Source organism: Oryx dammah, unplaced genomic scaffold, assembly GCF_014754425.2.
Source record: "Oryx dammah isolate SB20612 unplaced genomic scaffold, SCBI_Odam_1.1 HiC_scaffold_11077, whole genome shotgun sequence".
In the NCBI taxonomy this organism is placed as follows: domain Eukaryota; kingdom Metazoa; phylum Chordata; class Mammalia; order Artiodactyla; family Bovidae; genus Oryx; species Oryx dammah.
This window is the reverse complement of record NW_024080471.1, coordinates 5,511,574-5,531,490: the sequence shown is the minus strand read 5'-3', so window position 1 is coordinate 5,531,490 and position 19,917 is coordinate 5,511,574. Positions and strand designations below refer to the sequence as shown.

At 39.2% G+C, this 19,917-nt stretch overlaps 1 protein-coding gene across 1 annotated transcript in view; it reads left to right on the top strand.

Moving 5' to 3' along the window:
* The window catches only part of LOC120860476 (ryanodine receptor 2-like), an 804,098-nt gene that overhangs the window by 202,522 nt on the left and 581,659 nt on the right, over positions 1-19,917 (top strand). Inside the window, exon 2 of the mRNA XM_040236295.1 lies at positions 17,438-17,557. Within this exon, the coding sequence (XP_040092229.1) occupies positions 17,438-17,557 (120 nt within the window). The remainder of the gene's footprint in view (positions 1-17,437; positions 17,558-19,917) is intronic.

The following is a 19,917-nucleotide window of genomic DNA, read 5'->3' as shown; positions in this document are numbered from 1 at the left end:
GCATATAAAAATATGTATGTTTTGGTGCACTGGATGGTAATCTCCATTTGAATTAAAGAATTATAATTAGCAGGAAGAGAATTTAATAAGATTGCCAATGACAAAAGTAAATTGGAGGCTGAAACTGCAAACTCATCTCACTATGTTTTTCAAAAGCAGTTCTGTGAATCCATAAATAAATGTTACATCCATACATTCTAGGCTGTGAACCCTTGCACAGACATGTAAGTAAGGAGATACATATCAAAACATATTCCAGAAACAAGATTAAACAGTTTCTATGAGTAATATTTTCTCATACTTGGTATTTTTACTAAAAACTCTTTGATGTTTATTCTTCTGTGGATGGTGTAATTGTATATATATCCAGACCATTGTTAATTATTTTTTTGATTAGTCTTAAAAATTTGTCCATGTTGTGCAGTACAGGAAAAATACACTTACTGGAGGTCATAGGCTTGCACATGTGAGAGCAAGGTAAAGTCTTTCTATATATGTAATCAAGAAAGTGTAGTGTCCTCAAGAGTCAGAAATTGCCTATCTTGAAACAGTTCTTGATGTATAGATTCAGATCTTGAAAATTGCCTCTGAAATTACTTCATCTTTTCAGCATTCTTCCTTAACAGTCTTTTCACTATCCATCCTTAAAATGTGGTGATTTATATGCAGTTGTTTTCTCTTCAGGACTTACCATGGTTTCTGTAATCTAAATATGGCATGTATGTTTGAGAAGCTCTCCTGCTTTATCCCTATGGTCTCTGCCATTCTGCTTAGAAGAGGAAGAGAAAGAGGACTTTGAATGTTCTTAAATATGCATGCAATCTCAACCAGTATATTATGTATAGTATACACATATGCTGCTGCTGCTGCTAAGTCACTTCAGTCGTGTCCGACTCTGTGCAACCCCATAGACGGCAGCCCACCAGGCTCCCCCGTCCCTGGGATTCTCCAGGCAAGAACACTGGAATGGGTTTGCCATTTCCTTCTCCAATGCATGAAAGTGAAAAGTGAAAGGGAAGTTGCTCAGTCGTGTCCGACTCTTCGCGACCTCATGGACTGCAGCCTACCAGGCTCCTCCATCCATGGAATTTTCCAGGCAAGAGTACTGGAGTGGGGTGCCATATATTTATACTTAAATGTGAGTCTTATCTGCTCTGTATAGCTACTGAATATTTGAAAGTAATATGAATAAATATGTTTAATTTTTCATAGAAGCATAATATCTCAATAACACTTTGTACAATAGTTAAGACTTGCTGTGTGTTGCAGAATGACTCCTAAGGGGCCAGCGCATCTGGCGCTCCCTTTGGTCTCTTGATACTTCATACTTGAGCATCTTCCTGGTGACAGGGAGACATTATTCAGTGCTCAGTTACTCTCCTGTCTCTCTGTGTGATGTCAATGCTCTAGGTACAAATAGGAGCACTCCTTTCTTTACTAGCTGTTTCTGTGGCTATATTCCATGTAGGCAGGTGTGAGAAAGTCAGAATGACAGTCTCATACTCAGCACACATGTTCAGGTGAATTTTAACAAATTCAGCCTTATATATGAGGTCATCTTCAAGAAGGACATTCAGAGCAAATCTGGGCTGGGAACACAGGTGTAGATAGTATGCATGTTATTTTTGAAGTGGAAAAGGTGGTAAGGATACCTTTCTGTTGATGTTATTGTTAGTGACGTTGTGTGTCAACCTTAATCTTTATCTCACATGAAACAGTTACCAAGAGTGTCTGAAGTATGTTCAGCCTTTCTAGATATGATTTTTTTATTTGCATGTCAATTCGCATTGCAAAGGTCAAATTAAATGCTTAATTTTTGTAACTGCTTCTGTTTTTGTGATTCTACCTTTATGACCTTATATGTTATCCAAATGATTTTAGACTCTATCATTTTAAAATTCCATTTTAAAAAATATTTAGAATACTTCAAAAACTGATTTCAAGGATTTATAATGTAGGAACAAAGACATTATTTTTTACCTCATGATCTCTGGGAAACTTTTTTCTTCTTACTTACTGTCTTATTAAAAAGTATAGTTTGCCATCTCTGTATCTTAGGTGATATTCATGAGGGCAGTTTCGATGTTTTTTTTTTTTCATATTTTGAAATAAAATTTCACTAGGGAATACATGGGGTATATCATATTATGATACTGAAATGGCTTTTTTGTTTGGTCTTACAGGTACATCAATCCTGATCTACATCTGTTCTGTAGTTGGAATCAGATTATAGGATTGTGTCTGCATCCAAAATTATTTGTGCAGTATCTAGTTGTGCTGTTTAATATACCAGCTTCTGTGCATGTGTGTGTGAGTGTGTATATGTGTAGATTTCCTGATGCTTTAGCAACTCTATGTGTGATCTATATGTGGAGGAAAGGGTGGGTAGAAGGAGCAGTCATCCAGGTGGATAGAACTGTATCCCCTACAGTGTTTAGAATCACTTGAACACGGTGGTACTAAACATCAGGCCAACCCCGTGGGTGGCTTCCTTACAGTTTGTTAGCTCCGTGCACAGTGCCGCCTTCTTTGCCTGCCGCTGGCAGGCATGACCCTCTGCCGTCTTGATTTACTGCAGCTCCTCTTTCCTAAGTTTTAAAATAACAAGGAAATGTGGGGCAGCTGTAATTGAAAAGAAAAATGCTCTGCTGAGTTCTAAGCCAACAGCTTCATTTTATCAAGTATTTTAATGAGTTTCAAAGGATATGGCAGATATTAATACATTACGATAGCCCAGAAAATAGGTATTTTTCCATCTCTAACATGGAAGTTACCAAGGTCCCTTCCTCCTCTTTTGTCTGTATTGATCTTTGTCTTCTACATTGCCTTTTTCTCCTCTTACCTAAAAACCCATTAAGTAGCACTACTTTGGATAGCCCTTTCTCAATCTAAAATTTAATTATTGGCTAAATTTTAATTATGTACTAATGATACAGACAACCTTATTTCTCATCTCACCATTGCTGGCTGCTCCTCTTTTCAAAGAAATTTAGCTTGTTGTTTTATGTAAACTTTTCGTGTGATTTTTTTTTTTCATTTGGTTTTGTTTTTAACACAATTAACTCTGGATATGTACAGTAACTATATTCACTTTACCTATAGCCTCATTGTTAAAGCATTTGATAAAAAAGAACCAGGGGATTATACTAGGGTTAGTTTCTGGGTAGATTCCTAGCTAGACACTTAGTGTGGTGATTTTGTATCATTGCAGGAGGATGTATAGCACAAAGATTAGGAGTCTAACACAGAGTCAGGTGGACTCAGGTTTGAATTCTGCTCAACTGCTTTTCTAGTAAACACGGGCAAATGATTTATTCTCACAAGGCCTGTTTTCCTCATCTGTAAAGTAGCCATAATAATGTCACCTATTCATACCAATAAACACAATATCAATCAGTTCAGTCACTCAGTCATGTCCGACTCTTTGTGACCACATGGAGTGCAGCACGCCAGGCCTCCCTGTCCACCACCAACTCCCGGAGTTCACTCAAAATCATGTCCATCGAGTCAGTGATGCCATCCAGCCATCTCATCCTCTGTCATCCCCTTCTCCTCCCACCATCAGTCTTTCCCAGCATCAGGGTCTTTTCAGATAAGTCTGTTCTTCGCATCAGGTGGCGAAAGTATTGGAGTTTCATCTTCAATATCAATCCTTCCAGTGAACACCCAGGACTGATTTCCTTTAGGATGGACTGGTTGGATCTCCTTGCATTCCATGGGACTCTCAAGAGTCTTCTCCAACACCACAGTTCAAAAGCATCAATTCTTCAGTGCTCAGCTTTCTTCACAGTCCAACTCTCACATCCATACATGACCACTGGAAAAACCATAGCCTTGACTAGACGGACCTTTGTTGGCAAAGTAGTGTCTCTGCTTTTTAATATGCTGTCTAGGTTAGTCATAACTTTTCTTCCAAGGAGCCAGCGTCTTTTAATTTCATGGCTGCAGTCACCATCTGCAGTGATTTTGGACCCCAAGAAAATAAAGTCTGTCACTGTTTCCACTGTTTCCCCATCTATTTCCCATGAAGTGATGGGACCAGATGCCATGATCTTAGTTTTCTGAATGTTGAATGTTAAGCCAACTTTTTCACTCTCTTCTTTCACTTTCATCAAGAGGCTCTTTAGTTCTTCTTCGTTTTCCCCCATAAGGGTGGTGTCATCTGCATATCTGAGGTTATTAATATTTCTCCCCTAATCTTGATTCCAGCTTGTGCTTCATCCAGCCCAGCATTTCTCATGATGTACTCTGCATATAAGTTAAATAAGCAGGGTGACAATATACAGCCTTGATGTACTCCTTTCCCTATTTGCAACCAGTCTGTAATTACATGTCCAGTTCTAACTGTTGCTTCCTGACCTGCGTACAGATTTCTCAAGAGGAAGGTCTGATGGTCTGGTATTCCCATCTCTTTAAGTATCAATACTTAACTCATATATCTCTTCATGTATTTACGAATTGTATTGTGACTATATTGTGCCAGATGCTGTGCTCTATGTTGGATAGAAGTTAATGAACAGAACTGACATGGACCTTCCCTTAATGTATCATTGAGAAAATGCATTGTTCTTGGAACAGAGGTGCTTAATGGCTGTTAGCTGCCCCTAGAGAGGAGGTAGTCCTAGCATATAATAAATGGCAACTCCCTCTTCTTTGAAAGACATAGGAATAATACATTTATTCTTTTACTCTTCAGATGTCCTTTATGAATATCTTCTATGCCTTGGGTTCTAGGGATGGAGTATGAACAAGGTAGACAGAGTCCCTTTCTTCATGGAATATATGGAAGACAGTTAAATAAAGAAGTTACAGAGTGTGATCCATGTTATAAAGGAACGAGAAAGAAGCTGGGCAAGGTGATAAGGAGGGGAGAGGACTGTAAGTGAAGATCTCAAGGATGGGAAAGAGCAGGCTTTGCAAAGGTCCTGAGGAAGAATATTTCTGGTAAAGGGAAAAACAAGCAAAAAATTTAAGCTATAAAAGGGCTTTCTGCATTGGAGAAACCAGAAGGTAACATATATATCTGGATTGTGACAAAGAAAGTGGGGGAAGTTGTGAGATATTGTAGAGATGGGAGAAAATAGATTGTGCAGGGTCTAATGAACCATGAGAAAGGTCAGTTACATGGGGCCTGGTGTGATGGTGGGCCACATGAAAGGAACATGGTCAGTGAGTAGAAGGAAATAATAAAAGATAGTGCCTAATTGTCTGATTTCTTTTTTAGTTTATTAATATTTTTGATTGAAGTTTAGGTTAATGGCAATGTTGTATTAATTACTGCCGTAAAGCAAAGTGACTCACATAAACATTCTTTTTCATATTTATGGTTTATCACAGGATGTTGAATATAGTCCTCTCTGGCATACAGTAGGACCTTGTTTTTTATCCATTCTATATACAATAGTTTGCATCTGCTAATCCTGAACTCCCAATCCATCCCCCTAACCTGTCCCCCTTGCAACCACAAATCTGTTTCCTGTGTTTGTGAGTCTGTTTCTGTTTCATAGATATGTTCATTTGTGTCCTATTTTACCTTCCATGTATGTGATATATATTTGTCTTTTTCTGACTTCCAAAGTTGTCTGATTTTAATTACTTTGATTGGCAGTGCTACTTATGGAGATAAGGAATAATGGAAAATAGCAAAATTTTGGGGAAAAATTCACATTTTGTGCACATTAAATTCAAGCAGAATATAGACCTATTAAAATATGATCATTATTTGGGGTTCTTCATAAGAAAAAAAGGCTTATCTATATCATGTTTTATGTTTTTATTCGTTTCTATGACATTCAAGATAGGCATTTAAGACCTCTTTAGAAATTTTTCCAGCTTTTATTTTTGTTAAGTCTCAGTTGGCAGGAAGCTAAAGACTCTTGTCAGTAATAAGACTGTTATTGGCCTGTGGGAAGACCAGCAGAGTCTGACTTTGGGTTAGGTGGTTGGTAAGAGTGAAACTATTAGAGAATACCAAAAGGTCTACTTAGAGAATTATTGGTGACATAAATTTATCCTACCCTGATGCAGTTCTTAATTTAGGGTATTACAGGTGAAAGAGGTAAAGTTCCTTTCTGATGGAAGTGATATTTCCTACTAAACTGAGAATAGAAAGGCATTGATGAAATGTTTATTTGCTCAGAGGAAGCATTCTACCTTCTACCTGATGTTTGGATAGATGCCTCTTGTGACTGTTGGAAATTGAGTGGTCTGATGTCTTGCTCGTCTCTGATATTTGTATGTTTCTGTCTGACTCCTTTCAAGACAACGTCCAGCTGACATTACCTGGACCCATGGCTAATGCTGTCATCACAGGCTGTAAACTCTTATGTGACATTTTGTATATATGCTTTTGCTTAATAGTCATCAACACAGAGCAATAGATTACTTCTGTAACTGTATTTTTTTCATGAGATTAAAAAAAGATATTATTATGGTCTTACATAAAAAAAACACCTACACAACATAAGCACATAAGGATACTAATGATATAGCCTCTAGTTTTCTCTCACCGAAAAAGGGTGGTGGCTCAAGAGACAGGCATGTACAGTAAAAGTGTGAAAGGTACATTTAATTTCTCTCTTTTAATTTGTATGGGAGAGAGATTCCCTTCTGTCCTTTTGCCTTTTTCCACAAAACCATTGGATATGAGGGCTGGAAGGGACCTTGAAGGATATTCGATTCATTTGCTAGTGAGGAACTGAGGACTGAACAGTCACACTGTAGTTCAGATGGGCTCATATCACCGTACATAAGAATATTGCTAAAAATAGAATTTTCATGAAGCGTCTCTAGTGTCAGTTCATGGGTCCCTTCTATGTTTCAGGAATCTTTCACAGACCTTCTTGTTGTGCGTTACTGGGATATTATGTCTTTCCTTTTGTCTTCAGTGCCTTTAGTTTTATTGCAAAGCATGTCTTTTGGCTGGAAGTTTTGAACTAGTAACTTATGGAATCTGGCACCCTTCAGTAGCATTGGATGTCATGGTTCCTATCTTTTTCCAAGACTTGTGGCCGCTTCTATGAGTGTCCAGCTCTGCTTTGATCCTTGATTACCATGTGTGCACTGCATCTTGGGTTAGGCACCACAAAAGAGAGCTCTTCCAGTGCACACTGACTGTGGCCTCAGTTCTGAAACGCTTACCTCAGCTTATTCCTTGCAGATGCTATCTATCTTATTGCTGACTTATTCTTCTTGCTTCTTTTGCTGAATTTTATAGTTAGCACCATTTTCTTATTCATGATTTTGGTGCCATAATTAACATTCTTATACAAGCTTTCTCATACAAATAAATTTTTCTTAGTGAATTTATCTAGGAATGGAACTTCCAGGTTAAAGGGTATTCCCATTTTCTATGTCAAGTTGTTTTCTAAAGGTTTTTTGTTTTTAAATATAAATAATTTACTTTCCTATCAGGAGGGCATAAAAGTTCCTATTTTTCCACGTTTTTGTCAACACTTAGTACTGTCAGACTTTTTTTATTCCACTCTGCAGAGTAGAACATAGATTTTATTTTGCTTTTATTCTCTATTTGTTTAATTGCTAGTACCTATATTTCTTGAACTACTAATATTCTAGTCACTTGTAACCTCTTTTCATGTGTTAATTCACCATTTATATTTTTTCTACTGTGAAATGCTCTTTGTGCCTTTTTCCTATTATTCTATTTTCCTCAGTAATTTTAATAATTTCTTTATATATTCATTTATCTTATATATGTATTTCAAATATATTCCATACTTTTTGGTTTTTCATTTTATTTTGTGGTGGCTTTTATTGAACAGAAGTTCTTAATTTTACTGAAGGTGAATTTATCAGTCTTTTCTTTTGTGTTGAGTCTTGCTTGAAAAATCCTTTCTAATTATAAGCTAATATTGATATTTGCTCATATTTTTTTCTAAAAGTCTTAAAATTTGCCTTTCATGATTTAAAATCTTTAAACCTTGGAGTTGATTTTTCATGTGTAATTTTAATTAACAAATTACTTATTTATCTGTATTTCCATTCATTCTTGTCATATACTTACACATTTTGACATATAATAGTTAAGGTGCATTTTTTTGTAGTCTGCATTTTTACTTGCATTCAAGGTATTCTGACTTAGCTAAGTTGTGCACAAAGGTTGGTACTTTGGCCGACACTTCTCTCATAATCATTATATTAATGCAGTTCACCCCTCTGTGTGGATTATCTGGTTTCTATAAAGGCGTGTGCTCTGCCTGAAGGCTTTTTCATACTCATTGCATTTATAGGGTTTCTCTCTAGTGTGAAGGATCTGATGTTATCTAAGGACAGAATATGTATTAAAGACTTTTCCAGAGAAATGACATTCTTATGTTTTTTTCACCAGTGTGAATTTGCTCATATACTTAACAGGATGTGTGGTAACTGAAAGCTCTTCCACAGGGAACACATTCATAGAGTGTCTTTTGTGAGTTTTTCAGTGTGTATAAAAGTTAAAGCTGTTTCTAAAGGCTCTTTCAAATTTACTCCATTTACAGGGTTTCTCTCCAGTGTGACAGTTGTATTTTTTTTCCAGTTGCACAATTGTGCAATTTATTAAACAAAGCTTTCAGTTTTTTTTCTTTCATATAAGTTGTCAGCAGTTTTTTTCCAACTTCTACGTTCAAAATATATTATGTTCCAATTGCTTTGTCTTTAGCAGGTTCTCAATAAACATAGGCGGCCTGCACCTGGCGTGGTTGTGATGTGTACAACTTGCATTAGCATCATTGAACTAAATAGCACAGATACCCCAACTTAATGGCTCATTCATTTACCATGATTTATTCAGTATGAGTCATTGCATGAAGTACAGAGTCCATTTCTGGCTCTTGAGTTTGTGGATTCCTGCTAGATACCAGATGCCTACTGTGACCCCTGGCCAATCACAGCGCTTCTCTCAGAGGCTGTGGTGATCGGTCACTGCCTGTCTGTTCTTTGTTTCACACACAGACAGCAAGCGTGTTGTCGTATTCCCTCCTTGTCTGCCTGTGATCATGGCACAGGACATTTTACACGAATGGATGTGTGGGAATTGCCTAACAAAGATGAAGGTCTGGTAGTGAAACAAAAGGTGGTGAAAATGAAATTCTGATTGAACATAGAGCTGCAGAGGCAACATCTGAATGCAGGAGTGTGGCCACTGTAGCTGCTTGAGAAAATACAGCCATGCAGCCAGAGAACGGAGTGAAGGTGCGCTTACTGACGTAGGGAAACAGATGTGACAAAAGGATGAAGATGTCCCAGAGGAAGTAACAGTGACAAGACATTCATATTAAAGAACTCTGTGATATTTTATCACATTGAAAATGCTGAAAAAAGTGGGATTATGACCATTGGCCATGACATTTGAAGAAATGTACGTTCCCAAGGGAAAGTTACCATGAGAAGGATAAAGCAAGCACTGTTCAGACTACTCTTGATAAGTGTTTTCTGAATTAATAAAACACTTTCCATTCTCCATATTTCTAATGTAGTCAATTACAGCATGCTATGGCAGAAAGTGAAGAGGAACTAAAAAGCCTCTTGGTGAAAATGAAAGTGGAGAGTGAAAAAGTTGGCTTAAAGCTCAACATTCAGAAAACGAAGATCATGGCATCTGTTTCCATCACTTCATGGGAAATAGACGGGGAGACAGTGTCAGACTTTATTTTTTTGGGCTCCAAAATCACTGCAGATGGTGATTGCAGCCATGAAATTAAAAGACGCTTATTCCTTGGAAGAAAAGTTATGACCAACCTACATGGCATATTCAAAAGCAGAGACATTACTTTGCCGACTAAGGTCCATCTTGTCAAGGCTATGGTTTTTCCTGTGGTCGTGTATGGATGTGAGAGTTGGACTGTGAAGAAAGCTGAGCACCAAAGAATTGATGCTTTTGAACTGTGGTGTTGGAGAAGACTCTTAATTGTCCCTTGGACTGCAAGGAGATCCAACCAGTCCATTCTGAAGATCAGACCTGGGATTTCTTTGGAGGGAATGATGCTGAAGCTGAAACTCCAGTACTTTGGCCACCTCATGTGAATAGTTGACTCATTGGAAAAGACTCTGATGCTGGGAGGGATTGGGGGCAGGAGGAAAAGGGGACGACAGAGGATGAGATGGCTGGATGGCATCACTGACTCGATGGACGTGACTCCGAGTGAACTCCGGGAGTTGGTGATGGACAGGGAGGCCTGGCGTGCTGTGATTCATGGGGTCGCAAGGAATTGGACATGACTGAGCGACTGAACTGAAGTGAAGTGAAACCAGTATTATGCAGATGGCACCACCTTTATGGCAGAAAGTGAAGAGGAACTAAAAAGCCTCTTGGTAAAAGTGAAAGAGGAGAGTGAAAAAGTTGGCTTGAAGCTCAACATTCAGAAAACTAAGATCATGGCATCCGGTCCCATCACTCCATGGGAAATAGATGGGGAAACAGTGGAAACAGTGTCGGACTTCATTTTTCTGGGCTCCAAAATCACTGCAGATGGTGATTGCAGCCATGAAATTAAAAGATGCTTACTCCTTGGAAGAAAAGTTATGACCAACCTAGATAGCATATTCAAAAGCAGAGACATTACTTTGCCAACAAAGGTCCATCTAGTCAAGGCTATGGTTTTTCCTGTGGTCATGTATGGATGTGAGAGTTGGACTGTGAAGAAGGCTGAGTGCAGAATTGATGCTTTTGAACTGTGGTGTTGGAGAAGACTCTTGAGAGTCCCCTGGACTGCAAGGAGATCCAACCAGTCCATCCTAAAGGAGATCAGTCCTGGATGTTCATTGGAAGGACTGATGCTAAAGCTGAAACTGCAATACTTTGGCCACCTCATGCGAAGAGTTGACTCATTGGAAAAGACTCTGATGCTGGGAGGGATTGGGGGCAGGAGGAGAAGGGGACAACAGAGGATGAGATGGCCGGATGGCATCACCGACTCGATGGACATGAGTTTGAGTGAACTTCAGGAGTTGGTGATGGACAGGGAGGCCTGGTATGCTGTGATTCATGGGGTCGCAAAGAGTCGGACATGACTGAGCGACTGAACTGAACTGAAACCAATAATAGTTTTACTGTTTTATTTTCTGTACTTTCTTAACTGATACTAGGGAGAGTTTTAATGTTTGAATGAAAATTTTTAAAGATCAAGGAACAATTCATAAGTAATTCTCCCAGATGTTGCTTTGCATGGTCTTTTTAGAGTCCTGTACTAATGTGCGAACTGAGGACTGCCTGCATTTTTTAAATGAATAAATGTAGACTCAGTGTGAGACCACAGATATGGGCTGGTTTTCTTTGGATTCTCTTAGCTTATTTGTTTTGCTATCGACATACTTGCTGTAAGAAAACAAAATAGTACAGTTAACATTTTATTTGGCAGTAGGCTAGAACAGGTAGACATGATGGTGGAACAAATGAAATGAACTTGTGACTGCTTATCACAGCTTCTCGAACATAATATGCCCTAGATCAGTGCAAAGCATATCCAGGATTTGATCATTTGTCTCTGCCTCCACTGTTCCCACTGTGGTCTGAGTCACCTTCATGTCCACTGAATGGTTGCAGTGATTCTGTGAGGTCACCCTGCTTCTTCCTTGCCTCCCTGTAGGTTGCATTTAGTTCATGGCACAGCCTCCCCAGTCCCTCAGAAAAAGCCAGAAGCTTTACACTGGGCTCAGGGTTGGTATTGATCTGGCCCCTCAGCTCCCATCGTCCTCCCGCTGGCTTACTCCATTCCATCTGCAGTGATACCAGCCCTGTTTCTTGGACGCACCAGGTACTCTTCTGCCCGAGAGACTTTCACAGGCCTTCCTTCTGCCTGGAATGCCCCTTCTGCAAGTACTCATTTGACTGATTCCTCTTCCCTGCTTCAAGTCTTTGCCCAAGTGAAGCCTAATAGCTTTATTCACAATTTTAATCACCCTCACTGCAACATCACTGCGATCCCCTTGCTGCCGCTGCTGCTGCTAAGTCGCTTCAGTCGTGTCCGACTCTGTGCGATCCCCTTATCCTGTCCCATTTTTTTCCCACAGACTTTTCGCCTTTAACATAATTTGTGAACTTATTGTCTTTTTGTTTATTGTCTCTCTTCCCTGCCAGGAGGTAAGCCTAATAAGTTCAGAGTTCTTTGATTTATTTACTAAATTTTCTCAAGGGCTTAGAACATTTCCTAGCATACATTATGTCCTCAGAAAATATTTCAGTTATGAATGTTTGAAAGAAGCTGTTGGTGGTGTTATTTGATCATTATTTTCCATCTTGTACCGTTCCAGCAGACTTGGCAGCATTTGTTATAGAAATCATGTCTTATTTACTCATTGTAAAATTGCCTGGAATGCAGTATTGTAGTGGCTTTCCTCCTGTAAATAATTGATCTCTACGCTTAAGGAGCTGTAAGAAAGACCACAGGAAAAATACAGGAGCATTTAACATAAGGAATTCAATCCAACATATATTTATGAAGTATTTACTCTGTGCAGTGGTGTAAATTGAATGGTGTTAGGATTCCCTCAGGTTTTAACTAAGCTGTTTAATTTCATTGGATACCTGGTTTTCATGGAGTTTAATCTGACGTGCTTGACAGATAGCATTGGATACAATACCGATGGTGAACTTTTTGAGTTAGAGCTAACTGTGGCAAAATTATCAGGATGTAACTAAAGGAGAGGATCAGTTATGGAAGGTTTAAACTTGGATAGACATTTTGAAAGATAAGCCTAATCAGAGCCTAAGGGAAGTACTTGGTGTAATGAGGGACTTTTTAATGACCAGAGTTATTAAGAGCATTTTTTGACTTTTCAAGAGTACAATATGCTTAGATAGCTTAGATTGTATATGGAAAGAGTTGTAGTCTAATTTTTATGGTGTTTATGTGGAAATAAGGGGGAAATGAAGGACTCAATTGCTTTTTTTCAGTGATCCAATGTATACTTGTGATACATTAAAATTTCTCATGAATGTGATAGGATCAGTGATTTCCCCAATAATGCCCTATTTCCTCGCACATGTAACTATGAAATCATTTAATGGGATCGTATAATGCTCACCTTAATTTGGGAAATAAATAGTCTCTTACCTTGGCAATTTTAGAAAGCAACTCCAGTTGTCAGCATGGCAGTTCATGTTTCTGAGTAATTGTAAAGTGGATTATGATAAATAATCATTTATTGTATATATTTGCCAGGCACAGTGTTAGACACTGTATACTCTCATAATTACATAAATGAATGCATAGTAACAATCAAGGAAACTGAAGAAAGGAAAATAGTGCCATAGGAACACAAAACAAGGGAATTGCCATAGCCTGGTGGGTCAGGGAAGGCTACCCTCTGGAAGAGATATTTGAATTGATATTTGAAAGATGATTGTGTTAGCTAGAGGGTGGAGAATGGGTTTAATGACAAGGGTCATGTAGGAGCATAGGAATGAAGGAAGGTTGGTAGGAAGAAATGTTGGGCTTGCATAGACCATGCAGTGCAAAGCCTTTTAGGCTAGAGGTTGGTTTTGGTCTTTTTCCTTAGACCAGTGAGAAGCCAGTAAAAGGTTGTAAGCCAGGAAACAGTATGGTTGGGCTGATGATGAGACTTCAAGGTGAAGCACTGTTGTAAGGGAGTTTGCAGTGTGGAAAGCTGTTCTGAAGATTTTGATGATGTCTGAGTAAGAGCTGATTGTAGCTAGGGTGATGAGAGAGTAATGGAGTTGAAAGATATTGATGGTAGAGATGTCATAGGACTTGGTGACTATATGCTGGATGTCTCTCTTACGTAAGCCCTGCTATTTATATAATTGTTCATGAAGTTTCTTCTAAAAGATTTCTTTATTCACAATTCATTATTCAGAATCTTATAAAACAAGATTAGTAATTTTGTTTCTTCATGTTTGTTTTGGGATTGGTGTAGGTTCAAGTATTTCTGGAAACAGCAAGATATTAGTATCTTCTAAGGCTAGTCATTCATGGTTGAGGAGTTAACAGACTTTGAAATTTAAAAAAGTGAGATAATAAAACAGAAGAACAATTCATTTTTGTAGAATTTTTTCCTGCAATGTGATTTCTTGTGAGTTGAATCAAAATCTGTTGCCCTAGGTGCTAAGAACTCAAAAAACAAAGTACACCGAAAGGTGGTGAGTATTGAAGGGTGATTTTAGTTTTTACAGGTTGAGGCACACCAATGGCACATGCAACCAAAATAAGAACGCAAGAAATGATAGTTAAGTTAGCAGTCTGGACCCCAAGGCCTGGGTAGCAAAGACTGAATTAGAAGATGACATATGACCCCCAAAGTCATATTTTAATTTATCCTTATTGTCTGTTACCTGAGCAGTGTTAACTGTCTGAATCCAATCAGTATCAGGCACTGTTTAATCTTTCTTTTTGGATAGATTTCGTGTGTGAGTGTGTATACCAGTATCATATACACATACATGTATGTCAACCATAACCAGATTTATTTATTGTACATTGGTTATAATAATTAAAAATACAGCTACTTGTCAGAACTTTTCAAATGTATAGTCAGTAGGCTCTCAAACCTCAGTGATTCTGGAGAAAAACCGTGCTTTGAGATGAATGATGGGTTAATTAAAGGGACTTTGAAGGTGTTTGTGAATTGGTCTTTGGTCCATCAATGCTCAGTATATTTTACTTTTTGTGAAAAAGGAACGCTTTGCTTACAGGAATTAAAATAGAAACAGCTCCCAGATAAACTGGAGAAAATCTTATTGTGTGTGTCAAGCTGGGTTCTATCCATCAAGGTGGGATCGTGGTAGAAAGTTGTAGTCACAGACTGTTTTGTTGGTGGGGTGGTGGAGCTCCCTGAATTCAATGTTATTTCATGACTAGGTGCTTCATCACACAATGTTGAGGTACTAAATTGGAAGGAAACTGCACAGTGAGCTGGTTTTATTGGTTTGATGGAGTAGTTCAGTACTTTGCTCCTTTCTCTTATATAAGCTGGTTTGTGCCACATACTAATGAGCATCTCTACATGTGCTCTCATTTCTAGTTCTGTCCAAAATCCATGATGTATTTTAACATTCGACTGTTACTGATTGCCTCTAAACTCCTATAAAAGGCTTATCACATCTTTTCTGGGATCAGTGTCCTTTCCGGGATCCATTCTGAATCTCCCTCATATTTCAGCACTTGTTAGAAATGCAGAATCTACCCAAGACCCACGAGTGAGAGGATGCATGTTAAAGATAGAGAAGTACGTCTTTAGATAACAGAGGTAGAAGAAGTCACTTGAGCCTCTAGAACCAATGTGGGGCCGAGGACTTTCAGATAAATTAGGTTTCATCACCAATTCTTGGAAATAAGTATGATCAGCCCTTTGTGAGTGGCAGGTTACTTTGAGCCTCGTTTTCCTCAACTCTTTGTAGGAATGATCAGTATATTGCTGGAATATTGGGAGGATTAAATTAATGCCAGGACTGGTATACGCTGTATTTTTGGTAAATGTGATGTGCCTTCTCTTCTTTTGGAGCTTACTGGGTAGCACTGTTTATTCTTACTTGCCCTGTACCTTGTTTTCTTACTCTCATTCCTAAAATGTCTTTAATTAGTCCACTGCAGTAATTACTTACTAAGTGGTATTTATTAGAGATTTCTGACTGCATGGGCTCTTTGTTGAGGCTCACAGACTTTCCTTCTTGCAGGCCTTCTTAAAGTCCTTCTTGTGGGCCTCTCTAATTGTAGCACAGAGGCTTAGTTGCCTGTGACATGTGGGATCTTAGTTTTCCCACCAGGGATGAAACCTGTATCCCTTGCATTGGAAGGTGGATACTTAACCATTGGACCACCAGGGAAGACCCCTAACTGGTATTTAGATCACCTCTAGTATCCAAAGAAGTCTGTCTTACCCAAGAGTGTAGTTTCCACACTGGAGTTCACTCCGCAGAGGCAGTAAGACACGATAGCAAAGACATTGGGGATTTGGGAAGGCATTGAACACATCAGCACAATTCAGCACTTTGTTATTAACACCATCTATTTGGCAAACACAATGTATCTTTGATCTTGCAGATTATATAAGCAACAACGATACTTCATTATTTTTTATTATAGCTATAGTACATCTTCAGATGTACTCATTATATGAAAATAAGGCTTTTTTTTTTAAAGCAATTGACTTTTGAAATGCAACAATTGAATGCTCACTGGAAATTAATGAGCACTGGGGGGATAGTTGGAAGGTAATTATTAAGAGATTGGACTTGGCTATGACCGATGCTATAAGCCAGCTATTAGGTACTGCTGCTACCACTCAGGAAATAGAGCAAGTACATGGCATTGAGAAAGGTTTTTAAATTAGAGCTGTACTTTCCCAATGGATATAGCATTTTCCTCAGGTTAACCAAAAGTGCTTGTTTTCTGCTTTTAAATATTTGTCACATTACCTCTTCTCTACCGTTCTGCCATGGGTCTCCTAGTGTGTACTCATACTCCCTTTTCACCTTGATTCTAATTAAAAGGGTTGATGAGTATATTTGTTTCTTTTTACTTCCCTGTTAGGTATACTGTTTCTTTGAGACTGAAATATCAAAATATAAATATAAATACAAATATAAATGGTTAGACTTTTTAGGTGTTAAATTGAGATATTTTGTTTAAAAATGATAATGCCATCTCCCATTTCTTGTTGATGTAGGGTCTTTTGTATGTCAGTCACTGTGTAAGTTTATCTCACTTCTCTCCTTACTTTGTCGATGGCAGCACTGGAATAGGAACCCAGCTCTTGCAAATTCTAAAGCCCATGCTTCTTGCTGTGCTCATACTGTCTGTACTGAGTCATCCTGTGGCTCATCCTTCCCTTGTACAGTTTTCCCTCTGATTCTGTGAACTTAATTGATTGGAAACCAAGTGTTGGATCTCAGAGGATTGAACTAACAAATCACCTCTCTGTACATTTTTAAGCAATCCAGGATTATTTCACAGATGATCATGTTGCCAGTTGATGAACTGGCAGTTGATCAAGTTGCCACAGATGAACTAAGATGATTTTTGGGGGTTGATTTGAACCTAGAAGCTCTGTTATTGACCTGTTTTCCTGAGTCAGTTTTGGAACAATGTGATTGTGAGCCTGCTAGTAGACTCTGTTCTGTTTTTGATGATACTTGATGTCCTAGGAATATGTCAGACCATTTCTTGATAATTTTGATGATTTAAAGCAATGTGTAAGAACTTGAACATAGAAAGCCTGTATTTTACCATTTTCTATTCAGATTGCCTCTGTCGATTGCAAAAAGCTGTTAATTTTCTTCAATGGTAGTAACCTTTTCTGACTCCCGCCACCCAGTTATCTTTTTTTGGTAAATAAAAATGCTCTAGGACTTGATTGTATGGATTTGGGAAGGACAGTTCTTAGATTCATTTTGCTCTGATTTTCAAAATGCACTTTGAGATCTGATTTAGGCTGAGTCATGCTAAATTTCACTGTTTTCCTCTTTTTCTCCCTTTTGCAGGATGATGAAGTGGTCCTACAGTGTACCGCGACCATCCACAAAGAACAACAGAAACTATGTTTGGCGGCAGAAGGATTTGGCAACAGACTTTGCTTCTTGGAGTCCACTTCGAATTCCAAGGTGAGATAAAGCCTTTTCAGGCCATTCAAATATTCAGGTTTTACTAGTGGTGTTGAAGTTATTTATGGGCACACTTCTGTTTTCTGCGGAACACATCAACTAAAGGAAATTGAACAGTCTTTTCAGTATCCATTAAGCCCATTTCAATTGAGCCCCTAATCCATGTAAATAACTCAGATGCAGTTGTTAGCAGGAACAGTCTTTTTGCTCCCATGCTATTTATGTCCCAGGGGATAAGTAAACATGTTAATAATTTCAGAACCAATAAGGGCTCTGAAGAAAAGCAGAGTGACAGGGTGGAGAGTGCTGAGGTAAGGACTCACCCTTTTGCAAAGAATATGGAGGGAAGGGCATTCTGAGACAGTGACGTTTCAGCTGAATGAAGTGAGAAAGGGAGAAGTAGTAAGTTCCTGACCATTCTGTAAAGAGGGACCAGGCAATGCAATGGCCCCTCATTAGGAATATGCTTACAATCTCTTGAAGGAAGGACCAATAGGCATTGCAGCTCTGGTACCATGAATGGGGTCACTAGTTAGGGGAGGTGAAGGGCCTACCAGCCCTTGGTAGTATTGGATTGACCAAAAGGTTTGGGTTTTTATCTTCCCATCTTATGGGAAAACCCAGACAAACTTATTGGCCAACCCCATAGTTGATACTCTTTCCTACTAAGAAAGGAGGCCATTGGATCAGGTGAACAATGCAATTCTATGTAATATTTAAAAGATTGATTTGACTTTTTTGTGGATTTGAGCAGGGGTCACCAACACGTGGTCTGCAGACCAGTCTGTGGCCTCTTAGGAAACTGGGCCTCACTGCAAGAGGTGAGTGGTGGGAGAGATAGCTAAGCTTCATCTACCCCTCCTCATTGCCTGCATTACCACCTGAACCATCCCTGCCCCTTCGTTGGTGGAAAAATTGTCTTCCATGAGACCGGTCCCAGGTGCCAAAAAGGTTGGGGACCACTGGATTAGAGAATGTGGAAAGATTAAGATTAAAAGCATGGAGAGCAGTGGAAGGTGCCTGCAGAAGTTTGCAGGGCAACTGCTGGGTCTGCTGATTAGAAGCAATGATGGTGAGGAAACTTAGTGAGGGGTTGGGAATATGCTTGGAGGATTTAGAGGGTGTGCTGATAGATCAGAGTGTATAGAATAAAGGAAAGAGAGGAAAGGCAGATATCTCTGCAGGTAGACAGTCAATCAGAAAACAGTCTTTGGGGAGCTCTTTTTAGTTTACAGAGTCATTTGACATGCATGATCGCATCTGATTGTCACAATAAGAGTATGTTATGCATAGTTATTGCTCTTCTATTCACTGTACACTTGAGGGCATGGATGGCTGAGAGACGACAGGTATTAGACCAGAGGCTTCCTGTGACTTGATGCCACAGCATTGATAATGGCAAATTTTCACACTTAACACCTCAGTCTTTTGATTTGAATCCCTGATTCTTTTTTTTTTTTTTTTTTTTTTAGCACAGGCCCATGATTCTTTATTCCCTGGGTCTGCGACCCACATCTAATCAGGTTGAGTAACCGTAAACACTGCCAAAATGCCCAGAGTACTACTCCTATGGAAGCAGGCAGTCACTGAGCACGAGAGAAGCTGGGTAGCGTCACCTGCAGGGAGCTGTAGGCTGACGGCCTTGGGTGTTTGCACAACCTCCTTGAGAAGCCTGTGTGGGATGCTGAGCCACGTAGATTGAGCCTGCAACAGCTGCTGCAGGACTGTGGTCGGAAAATCAAATCTGAACTTGCTTCTTGCTTGGAATCATTTGGCGAGGACGAGTTCTCATCACTCAAAGGATAAATTCATAGTCCTAAAGTAACATTTCATTGTCTTTTTCATCACGATTTAGTACCTGTGGTAGCCTTAACATTTCCTAATTATTCTTCAAGACAATTCTGGATGCTTCCTCCGAAAAAGGGGCTTGCTTTGGACCTCTCTTTTCTGTGCTTCCACAGCACTATCTTCAGTTCAGTTCAGTCGCTCAGTTGTGTCCGACTCTTTGTGACCCCATGAATCACAGCACGCCAGGCCTTCCTGTCCATCACCAATTCCCAGAGTTCACTCAAACTCATGTCCATTGAATAGGTGATGCCATCCAGCCATCTGACGGAAAGGGGAAGAACATCCAGGTGGTGGCAAGACTCAGGTAGAGGGAGCTTGCAGGGTTCCGAGCCCTGGGCTTTGCTGCCGGGCTCCTTCCTGCGCAGTCCGGGAAGAGGGATTTTGTTTGCAATTTTCTGAAGGAACCAGACTTTCCTGTTTCATAGCTTCCTGTGTTAATCAATTCCTGAAGTACAGTTTTACTTTGCTGCTAACTACTGTTCTTTCAATATCATATTGGACATCTGAGAAAC